General features: G+C 35.8%; 5 protein-coding genes across 8 annotated transcripts; 3 read left to right on the plus strand and 2 right to left on the minus strand.

Moving 5' to 3' along the window:
* Positions 1–573: 573 nt before the first annotated feature.
* On the plus strand, positions 574–1,675 carry LOC135846454 (uncharacterized). The gene is made up of 4 exons (XM_065365552.1): positions 574–890; positions 981–1,144; positions 1,234–1,435; positions 1,515–1,675. Exons 1-4 carry the CDS (start codon positions 822–824, stop codon positions 1,572–1,574), a joined length of 495 nt encoding a protein of 164 aa, XP_065221624.1. The 5' UTR covers positions 574–821; the 3' UTR covers positions 1,575–1,675.
* A 454-nt stretch (positions 1,676–2,129) lies between these two features.
* Positions 2,130–4,851, plus strand: LOC135846447 (regulator of chromosome condensation-like). Of its 3 annotated transcripts, none has more exons than XM_065365542.1 (8): positions 2,130–2,465; positions 2,524–2,738; positions 2,808–2,984; positions 3,054–3,264; positions 3,331–3,471; positions 3,539–3,655; positions 3,719–3,880; positions 3,954–4,851. In XM_065365542.1, the coding sequence occupies exons 1-8, from the start codon at positions 2,384–2,386 to the stop codon at positions 4,124–4,126; spliced, it is 1,278 nt and encodes a 425-aa protein (XP_065221614.1). In that variant the 5' UTR covers positions 2,130–2,383; the 3' UTR covers positions 4,127–4,851. The 3 variants fall into 3 exon arrangements, with proteins under 3 accessions (XP_065221614.1, XP_065221615.1, XP_065221616.1); XM_065365543.1 differs by having other exon boundaries at positions 2,131–2,465; positions 2,539–2,738; XM_065365544.1 differs by having other exon boundaries at positions 2,131–2,417.
* Positions 4,484–12,171, minus strand: c12.2 (von Willebrand factor A domain-containing protein c12.2). 2 transcript variants are annotated; one of them, XM_065365538.1, is made up of 23 exons: positions 11,908–12,171; positions 11,663–11,822; positions 11,519–11,593; positions 11,193–11,434; positions 10,946–11,113; positions 10,715–10,879; positions 9,482–9,856; positions 9,189–9,395; positions 8,960–9,120; positions 8,607–8,877; positions 8,327–8,517; positions 8,042–8,243; positions 7,800–7,948; positions 7,580–7,736; positions 7,326–7,500; positions 7,032–7,237; positions 6,802–6,946; positions 6,515–6,711; positions 6,286–6,441; positions 6,097–6,205; positions 5,716–6,026; positions 5,385–5,629; positions 4,484–4,722 (listed from the first exon to the last, which is right to left on the minus strand). In XM_065365538.1, the coding sequence occupies exons 2-23, from the start codon at positions 11,802–11,804 to the stop codon at positions 4,611–4,613; spliced, it is 4,161 nt and encodes a 1,386-aa protein (XP_065221610.1). In that variant the 5' UTR covers positions 11,805–11,822; positions 11,908–12,171; the 3' UTR covers positions 4,484–4,610. The 2 variants fall into 2 exon arrangements, with proteins under 2 accessions (XP_065221610.1, XP_065221609.1); XM_065365537.1 differs by having other exon boundaries at positions 11,663–11,989.
* A 108-nt stretch (positions 12,172–12,279) lies between these two features.
* LOC135846453 (ubiquitin-conjugating enzyme E2 Q2) lies at positions 12,280–14,934 on the plus strand. The gene is made up of 7 exons (XM_065365550.1): positions 12,280–12,675; positions 12,756–12,860; positions 12,946–13,182; positions 13,292–13,451; positions 13,529–13,896; positions 13,982–14,042; positions 14,130–14,934. The coding sequence occupies exons 1-7, from the start codon at positions 12,514–12,516 to the stop codon at positions 14,159–14,161; spliced, it is 1,125 nt and encodes a 374-aa protein (XP_065221622.1). The 5' UTR covers positions 12,280–12,513; the 3' UTR covers positions 14,162–14,934.
* Positions 14,935–15,349: 415 nt separating this feature from the next.
* Positions 15,350–24,128, minus strand: LOC135846445 (uncharacterized). The gene is made up of 24 exons (XM_065365540.1): positions 23,990–24,128; positions 23,776–23,915; positions 23,371–23,530; positions 22,990–23,298; positions 22,668–22,918; positions 22,345–22,579; positions 22,119–22,276; positions 21,908–22,041; positions 21,686–21,840; positions 21,469–21,602; positions 21,218–21,389; positions 20,980–21,128; positions 20,785–20,902; positions 20,477–20,701; positions 20,146–20,385; positions 19,921–20,049; positions 19,664–19,826; positions 19,446–19,594; positions 19,176–19,373; positions 18,878–19,096; positions 18,528–18,796; positions 18,338–18,452; positions 15,653–15,809; positions 15,350–15,581 (listed from the first exon to the last, which is right to left on the minus strand). The coding sequence occupies exons 1-24, from the start codon at positions 24,072–24,074 to the stop codon at positions 15,545–15,547; spliced, it is 4,101 nt and encodes a 1,366-aa protein (XP_065221612.1). The 5' UTR covers positions 24,075–24,128; the 3' UTR covers positions 15,350–15,544.
* Positions 24,129–24,169: the final 41 nt, after the last annotated feature.

Consider the following 24,169-nt stretch of genomic DNA (forward strand, 5'->3'; position numbering starts at 1 on the left):
TGAAATCAATTTGAGGATCTAGAATTGAGGTGTGGTTTGGTCTCGACCTATTTACGAGTTTATCCATATTTAGCTCGATTTCCAAGCGGACACCTTGAGGTTTTTTTTGACCAGCACTCCCCAGTTTTCATTAAAATGCTGTTCAAAGTTTTTGAAAAATCACTAGAAGATCCAGAATGAGCGAAAACTGTGAAAATCATTTCGAAATTTTCATGCAGGGAGTTGACTTGATTTCCATCTCAATTCTCAGTTTTATTATGGATCAGGATCAACATATTTTTTCAAGAAGATAATCATTCATAAATCAATTTTTTTTAAAATGGACGATGGTCAGTTATGATTATGAATTTTCAAACATTCGTTTTGGGATCAAAAAACTCAATCGGTTTTGGGTTTCTTTAACGTTTAATTTTAACTTGAAATATAGAAAATAAAATATAAAATAAAATAAAAATAATTAAATTTAAAATAAAATAAAATAATAAATTAAATTTAAAATTTAAAATTCAAGTACTACGACACTAGCGCTAGTGTCGATTTTTAGCGTTTGTTTACATTCGATCAGATGTTTGATAACTCAACAAATATTGATAACAAACAAATTCACAACAAAATTCAGAAACATTTTCATTTTCATTTCATTTCATTCAATTTTAAATTAATTTCTGATAATTTCATCGAAAAATTTCTAAAAAATACATCTTCCACTCTTCAGGCTCATAACTTTGAGCTTTGAAGGTCTCTATAATGCAAAAATCACCGCAGAAAGCTTCAATTTTTCAAACACATAGATCTGGTGTTCCAAATGATTGAAGACAGAAATGGAGTTGAATAAAATACTACATCCAGATTTGTTACCTGCTGAGGAACTTCGTCAGATTCTAGAATCGGTAATTTCTCATTTATATATGTATTTCGTTAAATTTCAGTTTTGTTGGTTACTTTTATTGTGCTCGAATTTTGATGTGTTTTCTTTTCAGCTGAGCATTGAAATTCCATCTCATTTATCCAAAGTCGAGTTGGTGGAAGTTTTCAAAAAAGTAGCCGTTCCTTTACCCCAAAGAAGGAAAGAAACGAAATCACAATCTAAATCGAACGATACCAACGTTGAAATTAATCTAGACGAGTTATCTTTGTCAAACGAGTGAGTATTAAAGTTTCAAAATAACACTGTTGATGCCTTACAACTTGGCTAAAGAACTAATATTATTGTGTTTTTGTATTTTTTTGTAGCGAAAATGATAATGAACGAAATGAAAACTGTTCGAAGAGGATTAAATTACTTTCTGAGGATGCAGAAAGGAACAATATAGACGATGCCATGCTTCAGTTGGAGAAAGATTGCGAACAAATCATCGTGGATGTGGAAAATATCAAAGTTTCGAAACCGATTAATCGTAAAGTGATACGGAAAAGATGTCGTCGAAATCTGGAGGTATTCATCGTTAGTTTTTTATGTTGAATTTCGTTTTGAAAATTCGATTATTAATGCGGATGTGATATTTTTGTTACAGGATAACAACTACATGGTTAAGAAGATTAGATTTTGTGATAATTTTAATAATAAGGATTGAATTGTTGATGATAAGTGAATAAGTTTTATACGATGACATTATGATTATGAGTTGATACGTAAGAACGAACTAATCTCGTTAAATATATCTTGTTTAATGTAGTGATGATTTTTTTTATTGGAGGCAAAGATGTTCGATCTGATCTTGAGAGTTGGATGCTGGACTTTCGTAGTCTAGTCTGTACACATTACGAGGTCATTCTGGCAGTATTTTATTGCACATCTCGTGAAATTGTTGCTATGGTACCAGAGTGAAAATGATGCAATGATCCAGATCAATCGTTGCATTAATCATCGATCTAAACAGGATAAAGCTGATGGAAAAAACACTTGATCTCGACTTGGTATATTGAAAAGTTTAAAGTTTTCCATAATGAACTTGAGAAAGGCATTGTACTTGTTCTGAACTGCATTGAACTATAAATTTTCACGTATTTTAAATTTTTTAAATGAAAATTACTTACGAAACGATTCGAGAAAATTTTTTAAAAAATTAATTCGCATCGAAAACACTTCATAATTTTAATCCTACGGCAACACTGACTGGCAACACTGAATTCAACAGTTGCATTTTAAAATAACGTGATTTATCATTATTCATTAATTTTTTATTTTTCCCATTTTCTGAGATAAAAACGCCGGCGAAACGTTAATTAATTCTTTAAATTTCTGAATTATTATATTTTTAGTGTATTACGTGTCCAGTGGACTCACACATTCAGCCTTCAACGTATCATCAGCAGCTCAAACTTCATCATCGTTAGAGGTGTTCGCGTTGATCCAACTTCCAACGGAATTTCAACAGTCATCATGTCTTCGAGAAAATCAACAACCAAGAGAAAAAGTTCAGTTAATGCGAATACAATTTCATCTAAGAAACATTCTCTTACCGGTGTGTACTCGTTTGATTTATTTATTCTATAAAATAACACGTACTGAATGCCTTACAGGAAAGATCGTTACAGGTTTAACGTTGAAGCCGAATACTTTGGAAACACTCAGTCCAGGAAGTGTTTTCACTTGCGGTCAGAATGATGTCGGTCAATTAGGCATTGGAGAAGATGAATCGGAACGGAAAAAACCAACGATAGTTAAACAGTTGACCGATATAGTCGATATATGTGCTGGTGGAATGCACACTTTGTGTATCGATCGAAATGGCCGAGTAAGTCGTACAATGTGAACTGAAATATTTTCTAACGCTTTGAAATACTGATCGGAATATGTTGATTAGGTTTACAGCTGGGGATGCAACGATGATTTCGCTCTTGGTCGTGAAACTACTTCTGAAACCGAAGCAATTCCTGGCGAAGTTAGTATAGAAGAAAAAGTCGTCCAGGTGACGGCCGGAGATTCGCATTCAGCCGCTCTTACCGAATCTGGTAAAGTTTACGCTTGGGGATCGTTTCGTGTAAGTAATCTATGATGTTTTCTACGTTTCTGTGATGTTCTTTTGACGTTATGTATGGATTTTTTGAAGGATTCTCACGGTGTAATGGGTTTGACGTCGGATGGAAAGCAAAAAGTACCTACGCTAATTATGAATAACGCTGCTAAAATCGCTTCTGGTACCGATCATTTGCTCATATTATCCACAAACGGATCGTTGTACAGTTCAGGATGCGCTGAACAAGGTCAACTTGGTAGAATATCTGTTAGATTTGCTGATCGTGGCTCGAGACGTGGATTAGGTACGTCTTCGGTGTGAAAATAACGTATTTTTACGAGACAAAACACTCATCGAAGGTATTTTTCAGGTAATTTATTGAATCCTGGCCTGATACCTCATCCAAAGACGAAATTCGATGAGATATGGACCGGTAGTTGGCATTCGTTCGCTAAAGAACACCATACCAGCGATATTTACTCCTTTGGCTTGAATAATTATTTTCAATTAGGTGAGTTATGAGTTGATTTTCGATGAAAAACGAGAGCTGGTTAATTAAAACGAGGTATGTGTTTCAGGATTAAGCGATTTCGAGGTTTATACGTGGCCTGAAGTTAGCAAAGCGTTCTCAGCTGCTAGAACATGGGTATCGATATGCGGTGGTCAACATCATACTCTAGCTTTAGATAATAGAGGTGAGTAATACCACGTGTTGAGATGTTAGTACGATGGTCTTTCTAAATCCGATATCTTTACAGGGAAAACGTACGTATTGGGACGAAAAGATTACGGTAGATTAGGTCTAGGAGAAGAAAGTGACGATATCATCAAGGAACCAACTATTATACCTAGTTTGGAAAAGAAAAAAGTTATTTCGATATGTTGCGGAAGCTCTGTATCATTTGCAGTTACATCAGAAGGTATTTTTAAAAACCATCCACTCGAATATATCGTATTTAGACTGGATTTCTAACTAAACGTATTCTATTTCAGGAGAAGCCTACGGTTGGGGTTTTGGTACAAACTACCAAGTAGGAAACGATACCGAAGACGACGTCTACGAGCCCAAACTCATCACCGGAAAACAAATACAGGATTATAAAATAATCAAAGTCGCGAGCGGTGGTCAACATACGGTATTTTTAGCTCAAAAGAGAAGCTCGTAGTCGATGAATAAATTTATCGTTTGGAACCACCATCTGTGCCAATTTCTATACGGAAAAAATCTTAAGTCTCTTGTGATATGATTGTATTATTTTCATTTTTTTTTTATCGCGGAATTACTATTTCTTTTTCATTTTCGTGTTTCGATTATTTAGTATAAATTTTGTTAAAAACGTAACGAAAATTATTCCAAAAAAGGAATTACTTTCTTGTCTGATATATTTCGTACGATGAATGTTTTAAACTTAAACATTGTTTTGAACTCGTGGCCAGGTTTTATTTTAATTCGTAATTTATTAGTACGAATTTTTTAAATTATTGCTATTGAATTGACTAGTCAACGAAATAAAAGTGTACAGTTTTGGTAACGAAACTTATGTATTTAATTATTTAATGTAGAAAACAATAACAATGAAATCACCCAACCGTTATTTTTTTTGAATTTTTTTTCCTAGAGAATTTTTTTTATTTTTGTCAAGTTAAACTTTATTTATTTGTTCGTAGCAGCGAAGATGTAAATATTTGTTGGATAATTTGTGGAATATCTTCTAAATTCATGCATACGAATCCTCGGCCTGCTGGAAGAGCGTTTGTTAATCTGAAAATAAAACACAAGTTTTTTAAGCGTACGAATTACTTCTCTTATTTTATTCTTTGTCGTGTGTAATTTGTTATTTGAAAATGTATTCAGAGACTGAAATAAATTAGTTGTTTGATGCCGTCTTAATTGGATCGTGTTTCTTTTAATTGGGAAAGGTTGATTGAAATAATAGGACAGGTGATTTAAACGATGAACGAGTTGAAGAAACAGACGTTTGGTGTGGTCGTAAGATGCGGGAGATACGAAGAACTAGAACCGAAAAGTTCAATGACCTATGGAATTTTTAAGGTTTCGACTCAAAAAAATAAACCATTCGAGCTTAGCAGCTAAATTCGATTTTTTTCGAACGTTTCTCTTTTTCGATCAAAAAAATTGTCTCAAAAATCATTTTGCAAAAGATTAGATGCCCTCAGATGTGAAAAACAAACTGATAAGAGGTGAGAATTCGGCAATTATTTCGATCACATGGAAGATTGACGATCGAAGATAAAGAGACTACGACAGAAATGCCTTCGAGAACTGTTTTAGAATTCTAAATCACTCGAACGTTATGATTGATTTCTAAAATTGAAATTATCCTTCGAGAATCGTATTATTATGAAAATAAATCGATCTGAGAAAACAACTGTTGACAGAATCTAAAAATAAATATTACTTACTTCACAGCCTGATCGCCTAAAGATCCAATAAATATGGCATAGGCGCTAACAGTATCACTAGATTGTAACGCTTTAGCTAAATTTCTAGGCGGAATTCCATATCGAGATAGATTAGCATCTGATAAAACGATAACTATTCCTTCGTCGAATTCTTCCTTTTCTTTTTCCAGTCTTTTAACAGCGTCTTCAATAGCTTCCAATGTGTTATCACCGGACATGCAGAACTGAGCATGAGCATGCATCGTCTAAAGAAAATAAAAATTATTATCGCATCGATTATTAAACACTAAACCAAACTTCATTTATGCTTTTCAATTTCGTTCGAGCTTACTTTGATAACATCCAACCTCTGTTTATTATCCGAAGGAGGATTTTTCTTCGATACAAACGTAATATTGTAAGCTTCGCCAGAATGACCAACTATATCGTATTGGATTCTGGATTCGTGTCCTTGAAGAGCTTCCAATACTAAGATAACAGCTTCCATTTCGCGATCTAATCGACCATCGTAACCGTTAAATCGATACATGCTACCGGATACGTCTACGACTAATCTAAGACGTTTAGGTTTGATCTGAGGAGCTCCTAGTTCTGGTTCGACATCGGTTCGTCTTCGGTAAATGGTTCTTTCACCGGTTATACCTAATGAGAATTAATTACAGAGTAATGTACGCCTACAATGAACTAATAGAGTTGTAATAACCGAACAAACCTTCGACTAGTTTAGCATCGTCTAATTCTCCGGAGGTTTGATGTCTCGTCCATTGTCTTTCTTTCGATTTAGCTTGTAAATTACTCAAGATCACTCGTAAAGCTTGAACCTACGAAATAAAAAATATTTGTCAGCATTGTTATCATCAGTTCATCACGATCAAATTCTTCTTTACTGAAATCAGATTACCTGTTTCTGAACTGGAATGGAAAACTCATTGTACACTTTTGCATCATATTCGCTCATTTGAATCTCTTTTAGTCGTTCTTTAAATGCTTTTTGGCCCATTTCTCGAGCAGCTTTTTTGATATGTTCGGGTACAGCTTCCTTTTCTGCATCACTAAGCTACGTTCGAACGAATACGATCAAAATTACTTCAGAGTTCGAACGAATTAGAAAATAGATGTGTGATTTTTACTTGATGAACCGTGTGTCCTGCATCTAATCTGTATGGACCTCCTTTACCACCGAGTCCAGCGGTATCTCGACCTCCAGTACCGCCAGCCCAAGTGTTTCCACCAACATGAGGGTCGTTTTTTTCATCGGTTTTACCATGTTTGGGACCTGACACATCCAGACCGCTGTTTCGTTCCACGGTTAGCTGCAAATCTTCAGCTATCAAAATGCAGAACATAATTTAATGAGAATTTGAAACCTAAAGTAGTGTTTTTGTAATGAGATGAATGAAAGAAAATAATTATTAACCTGTTTTTTTCCTGATACCAACGAGTTGAACGGGTATTCTATGATCGTTCAAGACTCGTTGGAGGATTTCTCTCATATCCGAACTATATCTATCGAAATCGAATACGTTACTAATAGCTTCGGTTATCGAATCGTTTGGAAAAGCCTGCAAAGTAAAACAGTCGATACAGATTACTCATTTCTTACTCGATATAATCATTTATCAACTATCAAGGAGTGAGTGAACTTACTTGTAAATGTTTAACAATATTAACCGCTTCACGAGTCGAATAAGGATACGAAACCATTCCTTTATCAGCTAATTCCCTTAGTTCTCCAAAGGCATTCACAATTCTACGAATAATATCTACGTTCACATCAGGACCATACTGCTGGAGTAGTTGAATTTCAGATTCTGGTTTCGGATTATCGATAATATGGCAGCTGAATAAGTCACCTGGGGAAAATTTATTTCAAAATGAATAATACACCGGTCTCCAGAACTTGGCCCACATATTCATGAGCATAAGGCAGAATCCGGTTACCTAGAGCAGCAAATAAATTATTTCCAAGGAATGGGAATCCAGGCCTGTTCGCCAAAACAATCATACGAAAATCTGGATGCATCCTCAAGATTTTTGGATCATCCGGGTACGAAGAGTTGGCTGGTACGATACGTCTTCCATCGGATAAGATCATTTCACCAGATTCTATCAACGTCTGTGAAATATTACTCGTTTTTAATATAAATATACAAACACTGATTACACGAAGGACTCAAATCGAGGACTGCATTTACTTTTAAAATACAAGTAACGTGAGTTGGAGCTTTGTCAGCTTCATCGACGACCAGAACATGACCTCTTTGAACAGCTTTCACTAGAGGAGAATCATCGTACCAGACTTTACCATCGAGAATCATCGGTTGCATCGTTAAAGACTGAACTGTCGTATCTCTGTAATAATTTCCGTTAGTAAAAATCCATTACTTGGAAATAAAGATGATGTAGGAGAGTTACCTATGCAACTGGATGTATTCTCGAGGCCGATTCAACATCTGTAGTAATTTATCAGTCAGCTTATTTTTACCAACACCTTGATTTCCAACTAAAAGTAGGTGTTCGTTGATAGAGAAGTCTTGTAATAATTGTTCCAGTAATTCGGTATGCTGAAAATATGTTTCAATTTGGAATCATTGAACGAATTTTCGAACTGAAAAATATTTCTGTTCTAGTTTCGATGAATAAAATGCGATAATTACTTGAGGTAAATCATAAAAAAGCACATTGGGCACTTTAGCCGAATCATTTGTCTGATAACGAGGCACTATTGTATCTCCAATAACAACATTCTGGTCCTGAATTTTACACTCTTTAGGATCGGGAAAAGTTGTAGGAAGAGGGTGAACTCCTGCTTTGAACAAAGCTGTATCTAAAGCTTGCCTAGTCAACGGTGGTAAGAATCTGAAGAAAAAAATAAAACAATTGAGTATTTTTTGTAATATTTTTAAGCCTGAATTTTAGTTTTCTAATTGAGATTAATTTACTTGGCTAAACAAGCTCGTTGAATGGTTTCGAAAATATCGCGAGAAGAAAACTTGGAAAACCGTTTGGCGATTCTGAGCAATTGTCGAGTGGATAAGGAGGCTGATAAAGCTGAGAGAGCCGGATCCGGCGATGATCTTAGTTTTTGTACGACATCCAGCAAGCTTTTAATTACTGGATCGCATTGACCATTCTACCAACAAACGAATTAATAATTAGAGTTTTTGCAATTGCTTTCAGGGGTTCGCAAAATGAGTAGGGAAAGGGGAATTTCACACTCACCAAAGCCTCGATCAATTGTAACTCTTCGGGCGGATTCAAGGCACGAATTTCGTGAAATATGAAGAAATTCACTATCTCAGCGGTCATCCATTGTAAATTATACCCTCCTGGTTTCTCAGCCAAAGCGATAATTCTGAAAGAAGGATGAATCCTGTGAATTCCATTCTCTTTGAGGTAATCTTCTCCATGAATCGAAGCCAATTCATCGTATCTATCGTGCCTGAGCAGTCTTTGACCGTCATGTAACTGAAGCTCTCTATCGTTGATTAATCTGAAAATTCAAAAATAATCTACACAGTCAGTAATTACAAATAGATTAGAATATTTTGAATTGTTCGAGGTTTAAAACTGACCTATTCAGAACAGCTAAAGTAGAAGTGTGGACTCTGTGGATACCGTCTAGGATGGCCAATTTTCCTTCCAGAGCAGCATTCACTAGAGGAGAGTTACGCCAGACAGTATCACCATTTGGCATCGTTTCTCGTTGCTGGATCAGGTCCCTCGAGGTCATATCCTTCATAAACCAAATCAATCAATCAAGTATCCAAATTAACAGCTTGGGGCTTCTGATCGTCAACTTACTTGGTATAATATCACAGGTTCAATTTGGTAATTCAACATTTCAGCGAATTTTCTCACGATGATAGATTTGCCACAACCAGATGGTCCAACTACACAGAAATCTCCTACAGCATGAGTCCTCATCAAGTTGGCCAGCTGATGACTATGATAAGGCAAGTCTACAAATTCACTCTGGTTAACTGGCCGAAGGTTTTGACCAGTTCTAAGCTAAAGAAATGAAGACAAAATCGATCAATTAATCGTAATTTAAATTTTCTTCCCCCTCTATTCCTATTCTTTGAAGATAAACTCACCTCGATTACGGAATTATTATTCAAATATATCACAGCTTTATCCACGTCGATAGTTTTCTTATCAACTATCCTCAAATCACTAAGATCATTGATCGATTGAACTTTAAAAGATTTCAATATATTGGATACGGCAGATTGGCCTTCTTTGAGGAGAATGCTTTTGTACGGGTATAAACGTGTGAAGAGATCTGCAACATCGATTGATGGATCTACCTCCAATAATCTGGCAATGTAACGACAATTATCGATGGGGAAGTCGGGTAATCCTATGATTTTTGATTCCTGAGTCACCAAAGCGTATCCGCAAGATAAAAGCTGCTCTAGTTTATTGGAAGGGCAGCTTGGGTAGGCTGATTGGAGCAATATTTTCATTTCCTGGAATTGGTAAAATATTTGTAAAATTAATTCAGGTGTTTAATTAAAGCCTTCGTGTCTAAATTGAATTCGACGTTTGAAAATTGAACGATTCTGACAGTCACAGTTTGATTTCAAGTTGAAAAAAGCACACCTTTTAGTAGCTGGAGAGAAGAAGGGAGGGATTGAGAAATCTGAAATCTCAAAATGCTCGTTTAGGAAATCCTTCGAATGAACCAGAGAAATTTCAGTCTCATGAACCAATTTGAGAGGGGCTGGCTGCAGCGATGGCACAAAATGAAAATTCGTCCAAAAAATGCAAAAATTCACTTTTTTGGACTTGGAAACTGGAAAGGGATAGGAATAAATAAGGTCGAAAATTTGAAAAGCCACAAACTTCACATCAAGGATTCTCTCAAAATCTTCATGCCAAATTTCAGCTTTTCAGGCCAATTTGAGGAAATTTTGATTATTTGCTATTTTTAGCCCAAATTTGATTTTCAAAAATTCACCAAAAATCGAAAAATTCACTTCAACGTCTGAAATTTTAGTAAGTGATATATTTTTACATGCTATTTCTGTTTAGCTTCGTTCAATTCTAACATTTTTCGCCATTTGGGATACCTCCCTGATCAGACTTCAAAAATTGAATGACGAAAATTTTCACAACCTTAAATCATGGTTTAATAAAAATTTCCACAATTAAAATTCAATGCTGTAACTTGAGAAAGTGAAAAGGATTTGAAACAATGTTTAAAAATTTACCTCGTAATAAAATACAACCGAGATAACGTCAGAATCGTTCAAACACAGTAAATTCTACCAGCAGCTGTAAAATATCAACTGTTCGGTTACTTGATGAATTTCAATAGAGCTTACTTGATAAGGAGGCGCATTTATATCTCTACATTGGAATCTAGATCGTAATGGAGGATCTAAAGGATTACCAGGGTAGTTGGGTACCGGAAGACCAAGAGCTATGACACGAAAATCGTCGTGAACTCTGATTAAATTCCATTTTTTCAAATACTCTTCACCATGTTCCTATAAAAATACAATCACGAGCTAGTTTCTTCATTCGGCGTACTCGAACAAGAGTGATATATTTACTTTGAATAATTTATCGTAATTGTCCGGTGCGATTAGGAATCTACCATCTTCTAAATGCATTTCACGGTTTTCCAATAAATTATTTAATACCGGTAATACATTTCTTTCTGCTTTTTCTATACCTTCCAGGACTAAAATTCGACCTTCTATGGCTGCTCGAACAGCACTCTATAAACAAAACAAAACGTATTAGTTGGTTTTTTATTCCAAAGGAAATTGTGAAAGTATTTTTTAGGTCGAGATATACTTGATTTATGTATTCTGCCGATCCTTTGATGATCTCTCTCCTTTGCTTGAGATCAGCTTCGGTGGTATCTCGCGATAATGAGACGAATTCGACCTCTTGTTGGGTTAATTGTAAATAAGCCATGACTAATTGTCTCCTCCACGATCCTGGCTGGCCAATGAGGAACATATCTTGCTTCAATTCGTCTTTTTGTAACATCCATTTCAAATCAGATAGTATACTTTGGGTTAAATCTTTGCTAACTGCAACAGGTCAGTTTACACGAGGCATGACTACATATTTTTCAAATACATGTAATACATATTTCGAATGATGATATTGCTCACGATAGTTCACTGGAACGTATTCGGGACGAGTAGGATTTTTGATAATTTTTTCTACATCCCCAATTTTAACTTTTCCTGGAAAAATTGAAAAATATTGTGTTACAATGAAGTTGCACATGAAGGTGGATTTTCTCCTGAATTTACCTGCTGCTGTTCCTTCGTGTCTACAAAACATACTACAGGTGTTGTTCAGTACAATTTTATCTTGATTAACAAAATTTTTCAAATGAGATTTCCTCAAAATAATTCGATTTATGGTGTTGATACGTCTTACGGCGGTGATCATTTTTTCGTCTTCTTGTTCCTGTGAAGCCGAATCCAAAATGTACATCATGGAATAAAAACGGTAACAAAATACATTTGAGCGGATGAACGAAAATTATAATTACATTACGAATTAATTAAAATTAATTATTTAAATTTTTTCGATTCATTTTGCAAAAAAAATCTGTCACAAAAATGTGTGATAATGAAAATTGATAAGAAATTACGTCATCTTTAGGTTTGTTCGTTTTTATTACTCGGTCTAACCGGGTCTACACTTTCCTTACTCTCCTTACTCCGCTCTCCACTTTTTACCCCTGATTTAACCAAAGACCTATAACAGGTCTCTGGATTTAACCTTACCCGGGTAAGAAACCTGGTTAAAAACGAACAAACCTTTTGTTTTCGTTCGACGTTTCGTCGTTTCGATTTGATGACGCGTCACATCGATGCGCATTTCCTGCTATGGCTCTATCCAGTTTTCTATTGAAACTACGATTAACAAAAAAAGTAGGTGGTTGATTGACTTTTTCAGTAATTTTGCTCATAATTTTGGTGAACAAAGGACTAAAATCGTGTGCGTTAAGTGTTCTGGTGTAAAATTTCTATAAAAATAATGAAAAAAAAGTACATATAGCGTGATTACGTTAGGTTTCGATCGCAGGCAAAACTTGTAGCTGGTCTGTTTGCACGGCTCAACATCTACGTGCGATACAATACTCCCATTTTAAATGGCGTGTTTAAACACCTTAAAAGAAGAAATAAAGATTCTAGAATCAGTATTTCCGAAAAGTCATGAGCGTTTCCAAATACATTTCGCCACCGTCGACGAGCTCTCCTGCAGGTTTGTCTGTAATCCTGGTAAAACCTACGAAATCAACGCCAATATAACAGTAAGTATTTCACAATCTATATTACATTGTTTCTATTGTATTTCGCAATGTACATGGTTTCTTTTCAATCGAATTATCAGGAAACCTATCCTTCCACGCCTCCGGTATGGTTTGCTGATACGGAAGATATACGAGTCACTAACGCTGTCCAAACTCTCACTAACACCACCGGACTAGATAATCACGTACGTCCAGTAGTTATCCTAATCCAAAAATGATGAAACCTACAACGAACTCGTTTAATTGTTTTACGCACGTGTTATTGTACAGATCATAAATCAAGTTATCATATTATTGAAAGAGTTATGTCGTATATACCAAGTTGACGTGCCGACCAATTTAGATAGCCTTCGTTTGGGTATAAATCAGCAGTTTTGTTTGATGAACGAGAAAAACAAACAGCAGGCTGTCGATGAAGATGACGAAGACGACGACGACGACGACGATTTAGAAGAAGATATACCCTTAGCTACCGAGGATTTAGACCTGGCGAATAATAAGAATAAGGTAACAAATTATGCGTCATTTTGATCACAATCAAACCCTACGTACACGTCGATCAGCTGTTTACATAATCGTAATTGGTGTTTTTTTTTTTTTTTTGTTTAATACGCAGAACGAAGATATGAAAACGGAATACATTGAAATATTAGAAAGGTTGAAGAATAAACAAAGAAGAGATCACATGAAAGGTGCTATCACCGGATCGGTTCAAGCAAACAATCGTTTAATGAAAGAATTACGGGATATTTACAATTCTGAAACGTTCAAGAGAGGTATACTTCTCGTTCACTGTGATCATTTTTCGTATAATTTACACTAACCGAGTGTTTTTTTCTCTCTCTCGCTCTAGGTGTCTACAGTATCGAATTAGTCGGCGACAGTTTATACGAATGGAATGTTCGTCTAATAAACGTGGATGCAGATTCGCCCCTCCATAAGGATCTAATGGTACTGAAGGAAAAAGAAGGAAAAGACTCGATTTTATTAAATATGACGTTCAAAGATACATTCCCTTTCACACCTCCATTCGTCCGAGTCGTCGATCCTATCATTTCTGGCGGCTACGTCCTAATCGGAGGAGCCATCTGTATGGAATTATTGACTCAGCAAGGCTGGAGTTCCGCCTATACGGTAGAGGCTGTCATTATTCAAATTGCTGCCACTTTGGTTAAAGGAAAAGCCAGGATTCAATTCGGGTCAACTAAATTATCCAATCAGGTATGTTTATATTCTGTTTTATTCTTCATCTTCTTCGAAGCGAATATGTATTTTGAAACTAATTCGTGTTTTTATCGCATTACAGAATAGTTTGGCCCGAGCTCAACAGTCATTCAATTCGCTGGTACAGATACACGAAAAGAGTGGTAAGTTTAGGCATAGGCCTATCGAAAAAAACCCTTCGGTTACCTTATTATCAGAAACATTTATTCGATATCTGTATCGTTTTGCAGGCTGGTTTACTCCTCCGAAAGCAGACGGCTAATGTGACATATTCCTGTCTATTTTTTTAAAAATCGTATTTTTTAAATCGTTTACGGATGTATCGTTCCAAGTGCAAAGTTCTCTAAATCGTAATTTTTATTGAAGACTTCACAATTTATCTCATCGATATTTGTTTAAGCGTATTACCTTTTTTCCTGTAGTTCATAGGTTATTTTGTATATTCTGAGTATTTTTCCTTTTTTTTCCTTTTTTTTTTGAGAATCATCGCTCATTGTGTATAATGTATAAATGTTCTTACATTTTTTTCTCGTATTTTTTACGTATAATAATATTAATTACCTATTTTTTTTCTTTTTGTTAGATATACTGTAAGGCAGCTCTCGTACTGTTTTATGTTTCTTTGTTTTTAAGGTATAAATTTTTTTTTGAAGACAATTTTGTAGGTTTAAAAAAAAAATGCGATTACAAGATGAAATTTTTATTGCTGTTTCAATAATTTCGAATTCAGCGTTCTTATTCGATTTAGAGTTTTCTTTTTTGATAGCGACAGATTATTAGGATATTCTAGTTTCTTTTTTAATTTTTCGGTCCTGCGAACCGAATTTTATGAATTCTTTTCCTTTTTTTTTTCTTTCTTGTAATACTGTGATGAATTTTTAATGTTTTTTTTTTCTTTTATTTTATTATTTTTTTTGGTCGCTATTGTATCATAGAAATTATGTTGTTCTTGGGGACGTATGTTTGTGTGCGCGTATGTCGTGAGGTTTAGCTAATTGTAATGGCATTTATGAATTAAAATGATTTTTGTACGATCGCCTGTGTAATTTACGGCTATAATCGTCTGTTTTTTTTTTTAAACGAAAGTTAGGAGTTTGAAAACTTGTCCAAAGGTGATTTTTTTTGTTCATTTTTGAAAATTCAAAATTCAATCTGGATCTAAAAAGAAATGAAGCGTTGGGTGATGAAGTAGGCAATCAGACACACTTGGAAAATTGGTATCTGAGTTCAAATCCTGTGAGTCAGTTCTTGGTTGGTAACTATGTCAGTGTTATTTATCTGACATTTGATCAATGATTGGAATTTTTCCTCGTGTTATGACGTCAATCAATCATAATGTGGAATTTTTCTATTTGATTAATTTACGACGAAAATGTCGTGGAAATGAGCCGATAGTGAACCGAAATTCTAACCAGGATAGACGACCAGAATAAATTAGAAAAACAAGAGGTAAAATCAAACTGTTTATTATCAAAGTGCATTTATCATGCTAGAATATTAAAATCACTGTTTACTTTCAGTCTGGCATTTCTGGAGCACCATCCCGCATTCGCAATGACCTATCTCACAAACTACCGTACCATCTACATAAATCAGCACACGTGAAGGTTCATAGGATCGCTTTGTACATAGCTGTCTGGAGTAATTACGTATTCGTCAATCCTAAAAGTTCTTGTCTCGTTCTAAAAGAAGAAAAAACGTATGTACGTTTCTGATTTTTAAAAATATGTTCATTAAAATTAAAATTACTTACGTCCAGTACCAATAAGCGACGTAACCTACGCCTGCAATTTCCAATATGACGACAGTCCAAAGAAATATGGCTACTAATGTGTAATTCCATCCATAAAACAAAATACTTGGTGCATCTTCTGTGGTCAAGTATGCCCACAATGATGGCGGATCGATAACTGTCAAGTCAATGTACAAAATGTAAAAATATTTAACGAACTCGTTATTGTTTGTTACAAAATGTTTTCAGCTCAAGTATTATTTTATATCATGTTTTTTATGTGATATTTTATAATCAATTTAATAAAATAAGAAAATAATTTTAGTATGGTTCTTAGCCAAATTTTTGTAAAAAATGATGGCTATTGCGGTAGGCCCAACTTTGGATAAAAAGGTCGGGGGTGAAAAATTTTGACAGTTCTCGACGTTTTGAGCTCAAACTAGACGATTCCCGGTGTGTCAGTTTTTATATATAGATTTAAACTTGGTCATTGTGGTGCCTGTTTCAAGTATATGTAGTCATTGTGGTGCCAGGTTTTAGGCTTGTGGTGCCCAAAACGGGCACCACAAGGTCTTTTTATATAAAACTATGTAGAATCTGATGAAATGCACTCTAAGGTGAAAAGTTTTTTGAGGCGGGCACCACAAGTACCAAGTTTATTATAACGGGCACCACTATGACTAAAAACCCCCAAAAAACTAAACTGCTCCAAAACACCTTTATCATATATGTGATCCTCTATGTACGTGGGCACCACAATTACCATAAAAGACCCGGGCACCACAAGGTACTAGGTACATGTATTCATATAGATATTTATAAGTTTCAGCAATCAGCACAATGGCCATTTTTACATTTTATGACCTGGAATCTGCTCTAATTGGTCAAATCAACTCAAACTTGGGGAATGGGGTTCTTTTAGGACCTAAAATTTACCCCCGCAGTTTGAAGGGTCAAAATTGAAAATTACAAAAAGGTCATTTTTTTGGAGGGGCATAATATGACCCCAAACGAACGAAAAGGGTCCAAAATCATACCATAAGTCAGTACCCCCATTGTGATCAACATATCCAAATTTCAGCTTTCTAGGTCATCCCCACCCCGTTTCAGGTGTGAAAAACCACATTTGACCCCCTCACCCCTAAAATTGATCTAGAAGGTCCAAATTTTCAGCATACAATGGGAGGGTTCCCCATGAGTATGCAGGTTTCAACCTTCCAACCCTATTTGACCTCTCTCCAGGGTCAAACAGAAAATTTTTGGTCTATTTATTTTAAGGGGTTTTTCAATTATTCAAATAGCCTAAAGCCCCTCCAAATTGACCTAGAGGGTCTAAATTCTCACCGTACAATGGGAGGATGTACCCCAATTGTCTTTTGCATGTTTCAACCTTCCAACCCCATTTTTACAAAAAGGTCATTTTTTTGGAGGGGCATAATATGACCCCAAATGGATGAAAAGGGTCCAAAATCATACCATTGATCAGTACTCCCATTGTGATCAACATATCCAAATTTCAGCTTCCTAGGTCATCCCCACTCCAATTAAGGTGGAAAAAACCACATTTGCCCCCAGTTTTTGACCCCCTCTCCCCTACAATTGATCTAGAAGGTCCAAACTTTCAGCATACAATGGAAGGGTGCCCCATGAGTGATTACTGCAGGTTTCAACCTTCCAACCCTATTTGACCTCTCTCCAGGGTCAAAAAGTGAATTTTTGGTCTATTTTAGGTGTTTTTCAATTTTTAGGTAGCCTACAGCCCCTCCAAATTGACCTAGAGGGTCTAAATTCTCACCGTACAATGGGAGGATGTACCCCAAGTGTCTTTTGCATGTTTCAACCTTCCAACCCCATTTTTAGAAAAAGGTCATTTTTTTGGAGGGGCATAATATGACCCCAAATGCATGAAAAGGGTCCAAAATCATACCATTGGTCAGTACTCCCATTGTTATCAACATATCCAAATTTCAGCTTCCTAGGCCATCTCCACTCAGATTAAGGTGGAAAAAACCACATTTGACCCCAGTTTTTGACCCCCTCACCCCTAAAATTGATCTAGAAGGTCCAAACTTTTCAGCATACAATGGGAGGGTGCCCCATGAGTGATTACTGCAGGTTTCAACCTTCCAACCTTGTTTGACCTCTCTCCAGGGTCAAAAAAAGTGGATTTTTGGTCTATTTTATGTGTTTTTCCATTTTTCAGATACCTTACAGCCCCTCCAAATTGACCTAGAGGGTCCAAATTTTCACAGTACAATGGAAGGATGTACCAGAAGCCAGAAGTGCCTTTTGCATGTTTCAACCTTCCAACCCCATTTGACCCCTCATTGGAGTCAAAAAAGTAAAATTTTGGGCTATTTTCCATGTTTTTCGACTTTTTAACAACGTTTAGGAAATCCCACAGCCCCTCCAAATTGACCTAGAGGGTCCAAATTTCCACAGTACAATGAGAGGATGTATCCAAAGTGCCTTTTGCCAGTTTCAACCTTCCAACCTCATTTGACCTGTTTCAGGGTTAAGACAGGTTTGCTACCATATTTTTTAAAGGATGAAGGAGAGAGTCGGGCGATGCCCAAGGGGGTGAACACAGGCGAAGCACAGGAGCGAATCGAGGGTGCGAGTAGTTCAAGAGCCCTCAATGTTTCTGGCACAAAAATTTGGCTATTACGTAGCGGCAGACTGCTACGACTTTTTTTTTTTACAAACCGTTTAATCGAAATCTGTTCGTAGTCCAGGTTAATTTCAGTCTATTTTGCGTTACTTTGCATGTCCAAACACCAGCGTGAGAAGGTTCGACTTCCGATATGAAATCCATATCCACCTATCGTAGAAATCAAAGGTCAACTAAAACACGTAGATATCTGTGGACTTTGGAGTAAAATTTGAAAATATCTACCTCATCCAAAGGTCTAATAGTGTAGTCAATCATCAGTTCATTGTCCAATTCCCAGAATTGAGAAAGTTCAACGTAGATGAAAGACAATATCAGTCCTTTACACTTTATTTGATAATTTGTAGTTTCTCGAGCATCGTGAACTCGATCGGAATTTACAACAAAGGCCACGATCGTAACAGGTACAAAGGTTACATTATTCGGCGCTGCGCAATCAGGATATATAACACACATGTAAATTCCCGTATCCTCTTCGGTCACTTTTCTGAGCTCTGAAAATATTGCAAAAAAATAAGTCCAAGTTGAATCAGATCGACTGAATAAATCATCAGCGTTTTGTATTTGAAACCTACTGAGATCAGTTTCCTCTAATTGTTCTGTATCGCCGAATTTGAATTTCTCGTTGTTCATTTTATATCCATTTTTTAACCAACGAAAATATGAACCAGGTGAATCTTGTTTTATATCTTTTACAACGCTTCTCTCGCATTGAAAAGTTACATCTTGTCCCGAGTTGGCTTCTCTGTTCAAAGCTTGACTTTCCAATGTCGAATTAATTTGCTCGTAAGTTACTTTAAAAACGAAATAATTTCGTTAATACCTACCTAATGCAATATTGAGATTTGAATTTGAAAGGAACTTATGAGTCACCTGGATTAATACAGCCACATTCAAATTTATTACATTCGCCCTCGTCGTAATATCCTCCTATACACGATTTACCTCTAAAGTCAGGTTCAGGATTAGTGCAGCTTCGTGTACGGTGACCTAATCCACCACCGCACCTAACGTTACAAGTCCAAGTGCTCCAGTTAGTCCAACCACCATCAGTGATATTTTCATGTTCCACTGCGAGAAAATGTTACATCACAAACCTATACTCGTTCGTAGATGAGGGGAAAAGTAGCAAATCATACGTACAAGGAGGTTCACAATTCGACAGCCACGAAATCGTTGTATCGTGAGCTGTAATTGAGAAATAGTACAGTCTCAAGAGTCTCTTGTTAGACGAATGCCAACTTAGTTCAACGTCCAAGTTTGTCTGTACATTGATGTAGGTTTCGGTGTAGCTGAAAAGGAACTCCGAATTTGGTTTTAAAATTTAAAATTGTGAGTTTGACGAAGGTATACCCACCTACCTAATTGTCAGAAAGATCCAAGATTCGCTCAGAAGCGTTCCCTTGAAATAAATGTGATTTAATACCAAGTTATTTTCGTCTTGCAGTAACATATGAGTGTTATTTATCATGACGCTCATGAAATCAACTTCACTTTCTCCAAAAAATGTAATCAACGCGTGACCTAAAGATAAGGTAGGTAACATTAATGTAAACTCAGCTGTAAAGTGAAAAGAGTTTTCCAATTAAATACTCAATCTATAATATTTCGGTATTACCCTTCGAATGATTTCGATCATTTCTCAGATAAAATGACATCTTCGAAGGCGTACCCGCAACCGAATTACCAAAATTAAACGGATAAATACCACTTTGAAAATCTGCACACACTTGATGGATTAAACAATCTGAAAAAAAAACAACACCAAAATAGTTCATTTTCATCACGTAAGTACCAACGATAATTTATCATGAAACTGGTCAGAATAGGTTAAAGTACTTACAATTTTCTTGAAAATTTATTCCTACAGCATAATTTCCGAGATTTGAAAACGATACATATCTAGAATACTTCTTCGACATTCCAGAATCTTGAGCATTCGCCCAATAAGAAAATATAGCATTTGAGCTGTCATAGTATCCGATTTCTATATCGTTGGGTGGTAAACCCAACCAAAATCCTTGCCAGTATCCCGTAGGAATGAGTTTAGCAATTATACTTTCTTTAAGGACTGTGACACTGCCTGAAAATTGAACCATGAAAACTATAATACCTACCTATTTATCAACGATTCGATGAAATTCGAACCAAATTAACAGCTACAGTATACCTACCATTTTCATCAACGTGTGAAAGTTTCACTTTGGTAGAATTTTCTGCTCCTATTTCAACGACGAAATAATCAGCAGCATCGTCGAATGATATTTTTAAAGCTACACCAACAAATGTGTGAGGATCCCAAGACCTCAAAAAGAAATTAAATTCTTCGGTAACCCATTCAGGACGCATATAAATTCTGGAGTTCGATTCGGTTCCCATATTGATTACAGTAAATGCGTCTAATAGGAAGTGAAACCAAATATACAAATCATAATTTCGTCTGCAGATGGTACCTATAATTCATAATTTAAAATCAACTGACCATTATGTGAGCAATCACGAATATAGCATAAATCTATTGGCATGTTTTTATCTGTTGTATAACACCATGGACCAAACGAACCGTTATTCGGGTTACGACAGTAATTCTTCTGCAGATTCTACAAACGAATGAATTTTTCAACGTGGTTTGTTACAACTCAACTATTTAGTCTATTCTAATACATATAATATTTACCACGATTGTTTTATTATTCGCGATAGAATTATTTTGTAGCATTTGAGTAATCGTTGCCTGATGAACCGACCAGTTTTCACAAATTCTGTTTGTTCGAGTAGTGTGCAAATCACCAACGTAATCTGATCCAAAACCAGTTACTTTGCATTCTGTTCAATAATCAAAAATATTTGTAGTAATAAGCTGGTATTAAGTATATTTCAATTAGTTAGCTACATTACGTCAGATTATTACTCACGAGATATCGGACAGAATCTAATATTACAGTATTCTTTTTTCAGAGATAACTCGGGTAATTTATCCACATCTGCTACGTAGCAAAATGGCCCATCATCGTCGCCAATTAAATTTCTACAATAATTAACAATTTCTCTTTTATTCGATGAACCGAAATGAAATTCAGCAGTGTACTATACCGATGAAAATAACATCAAATATAAGATTATTGCGAACAAATTCAATCGCAGAAACATCACCATTCGCTATAACCTTATCCAACTCATCGTAAATCCAAGGGAAACAAGGTTGTCCAGATGCAGCAACATTCATACTTCCTTTGTACGTTTCTCCTTTTTTCTGAACCACACATTCCGGTAGTTCGTTTTTAGGAAGAGGAAGTATATCTGTAAATGAAAATTCAGATCATCTAACGTATTAAGCTTAGAGGACCAAACTGAAGCGATTTGCTGCTTAATTGAATAGGTACCCAATCTGTCACATTCAAACATCCAATGAGCAGTACCCTTTGAACAAATACTGAACCATTTTGCATTCGCTACAAACACGTCTTCGTATGTACAAATCGTTTCGGCCGATAGAGAAGGATGTACTCGTACCAATTGTAAAGTATCTCCAGTTGAACTATGAAGAAAAATAGAAAAAATGACGAACTGAAACTATATCGGTGATGAGTTTATACATTACCTACCTTAGTCTAAATTGAGTCCAAGACCAATACGATAAAATAGAGCTAAAAGTACCACACTTTATGGGTTGTGGAGCCGAATCATTCTTCAAGTACAATCCTATAAATGTTCTATTCTGCGCACCGAATATTTCAATCTAGAATTGTCATTTTTATTTCATCTTGTAAATATACCAATCGTCTATGATTCAAAATTTTTTTACGAAAAACCAACCTTTAAATAAGGAAATTTTGAATTCGGACTATCTCGTAATTCGATATAGATTGTTTGATCGGATCGCACAACGAACGACGCCAGATAATTATCTTCGATTTTGTTCAGTTTGCGATGAAAATTACAATCAGGACCGATGGTGATTTCTTCTCGACATTCTAAAATATCTCGAAATGATAGGTAAAGACTGATTCGTTACGAACATAATATAATTTCAATAATTTACTCGAGTAACATGGTAAATCCCATAGAGCAGGGTCGCCGATTATACTGTAATATTTGAATTGTCCCTTATTTATTGTGAGTATTTTGTTAGGGATTCGGGAATAATAAGGGACATCGAATGACAAAAATTGAGCAATTTCGACCGAAATGCGATTATTCGTAGAATCCCATTCCACTCTGAACGATTTTTTTTCATGACTAGATAACAAGTTATGGACGTCTTTCCAATGGACTTTCTGCAAAAATAGGAATAAAAATACTCATTATTACAATCGCCATCCACTCATCACTGCATTTTACAAGGATATAGTAATAAGACGTAACTTTTCCTGTTTTTTCAATAAATCCAAGACCATGTTTACTAATCAAGACCTCGATTCCGTTATCCATATCAGCTAATTTCCGCGCAGTTACCGGAAGTGGATAAACACTGAAGCCAATTCGAAACGTACTGTTCGCAAAATCGGTATTCCAAAGCGATATAGAGAATGTCAGTGAAGAATCACTCGCGTTGATAGAATGAAAATGACTATAGGTGTCCTCTTCGGTGAATCGATTCGTTCCAGCGGTACAATCTAGAATAAAAAACGTAGGTTTTCGTTATAGGAATTACAAAGATGCTGATTGAAAACATATACAATCTCACCGGTATCATAGCACAGCTCCACGTCGCAGTATTCTTTTTCATACTTGTCTGTCTTCAAGAAATCATCTTCCACCAAGCACCAAGGTCCATTGGGATCCATCGTAGGATTCCGGCAATAATTCGAAGCCTTTTTCCTCGATAATTCTGGGAATTTCTCGTCCAACAAGAGTCTGTCATCGGTGACAGTTGAGTTAATCTTTCTCAAGTATTTTCGGTATGTTTTTTCAGACCATTTTTGACACTGACGACCATTCAGACTGACACTCACTTGTCCACCGTATTCTGCACCGATCAACGTACGTCTGCAATCTGGAAACACGAATGAATGATAAGAGTGACCGGAAATGAAACTGGAATTGAGATATGGAAAGTCTCACTCACCGAAATTGCATAATGGGATGTTACAAATTTCATCGTTCAACTCTTTATTTACTGTGTAACACCAAGGATTTTGAAATTTCCCTTTTACATTTCGACAGAAATTTTTTGCTCCAGATATCTTCCCTTCTGGAAAATCCTTATCATCGAACGGATCATGAACCTGAACCAAACGCAGGGGGGTGAAGGACGCAGTGAAATGTAAATATTTACAAAATGGCGACCCTGAACTCGTACAAGGACAATGGAGAAATGTCCTTGAATCGCGTCAATTCCGGTCAGTTTGTCATTTTTGTTCGTTTGGATTGTTCGAATACCGGATTCGTGTTATTTTAATTAATTAAATGGATTATTTTATCGATTATTTCGTTTATTAGTGATCGGTGTTCGGTATTTTCATTGACTTACGTGTGTACTCTGATCTAATGATCCCCATTCCTGACATTTAGCTCCAGATTCTGTGTGGGAAATGTCACCGGCGTATTCGATTCCGGTTTGTGTTATTTTACATTTATTCATATCTGTTCTTCTTGATAGCTGAGAATGTACTAAATTAATGAATTATGTTGTTAGATTGTGCAGGTAAATGATGCCAGATGCTTACGTTAATTTAGTATTTCACCTGAAACGAATCTTAGTACAATTATCAGCTTGATGAAGTCATTCATTTTGTTTACAATTGTTTGCTCCTGTATTGCGTTGATCATGGTTTAATATTAAAATCGCTGACGTTCGATTACGATGACATATCTATAATGGAAAAGCTTGAATCAGGTATAAGCTGTTACTTTACTTACTTCAG

This window comes from Planococcus citri, chromosome 5, assembly GCF_950023065.1.
Source record: "Planococcus citri chromosome 5, ihPlaCitr1.1, whole genome shotgun sequence".
Taxonomy (NCBI): Eukaryota; Metazoa; Arthropoda; class Insecta; order Hemiptera; family Pseudococcidae; genus Planococcus; species Planococcus citri.

Coding starts and splice junctions, on each gene's coding strand:
- LOC135846454 (XM_065365552.1), top strand. CDS start 822: ATGGAGTTGAATAAAATACTACATCCAGATTTGTTACCTGCTGAGGAA. Junction 891..980: donor TTCGTCAGATTCTAGAATCG/GTAATTTCTCAT, acceptor TTTTCTTTTCAG/CTGAGCATTGAAATTCCATC. Junction 1,145..1,233: donor GAGTTATCTTTGTCAAACGA/GTGAGTATTAAA, acceptor ATTTTTTTGTAG/CGAAAATGATAATGAACGAA.
- LOC135846447 (XM_065365542.1), top strand. CDS start 2,384: ATGTCTTCGAGAAAATCAACAACCAAGAGAAAAAGTTCAGTTAATGCG. Junction 2,466..2,523: donor TAAGAAACATTCTCTTACCG/GTGTGTACTCGT, acceptor AATGCCTTACAG/GAAAGATCGTTACAGGTTTA. Junction 3,656..3,718: donor TCTAGCTTTAGATAATAGAG/GTGAGTAATACC, acceptor ATATCTTTACAG/GGAAAACGTACGTATTGGGA.
- c12.2 (XM_065365537.1), bottom strand. CDS start 11,852: ATGATGTACATTTTGGATTCGGCTTCACAGGAACAAGAAGACGAAAAA. Junction 9,857..10,714: donor TAAATGCGCCTCCTTATCAA/GTAAGCTCTATT, acceptor TACCAATTCCAG/GAAATGAAAATATTGCTCCA. Junction 7,238..7,325: donor TAATTTATTTGCTGCTCTAG/GTAACCGGATTC, acceptor AATTTTCCCCAG/GTGACTTATTCAGCTGCCAT.
- LOC135846453 (XM_065365550.1), top strand. CDS start 12,514: ATGGCGTGTTTAAACACCTTAAAAGAAGAAATAAAGATTCTAGAATCA. Junction 12,861..12,945: donor CCACCGGACTAGATAATCAC/GTACGTCCAGTA, acceptor GTTATTGTACAG/ATCATAAATCAAGTTATCAT. Junction 13,897..13,981: donor CAACTAAATTATCCAATCAG/GTATGTTTATAT, acceptor ATCGCATTACAG/AATAGTTTGGCCCGAGCTCA.
- LOC135846445 (XM_065365540.1), bottom strand. CDS start 24,074: ATGATCAACGCAATACAGGAGCAAACAATTGTAAACAAAATGAATGAC. Junction 23,299..23,370: donor CATCCCATTATGCAATTTCG/GTGAGTGAGACT, acceptor TCGTGTTTCCAG/ATTGCAGACGTACGTTGATC. Junction 20,050..20,145: donor AATAAATTTTCAAGAAAATT/GTAAGTACTTTA, acceptor TTTTTTTTTCAG/ATTGTTTAATCCATCAAGTG.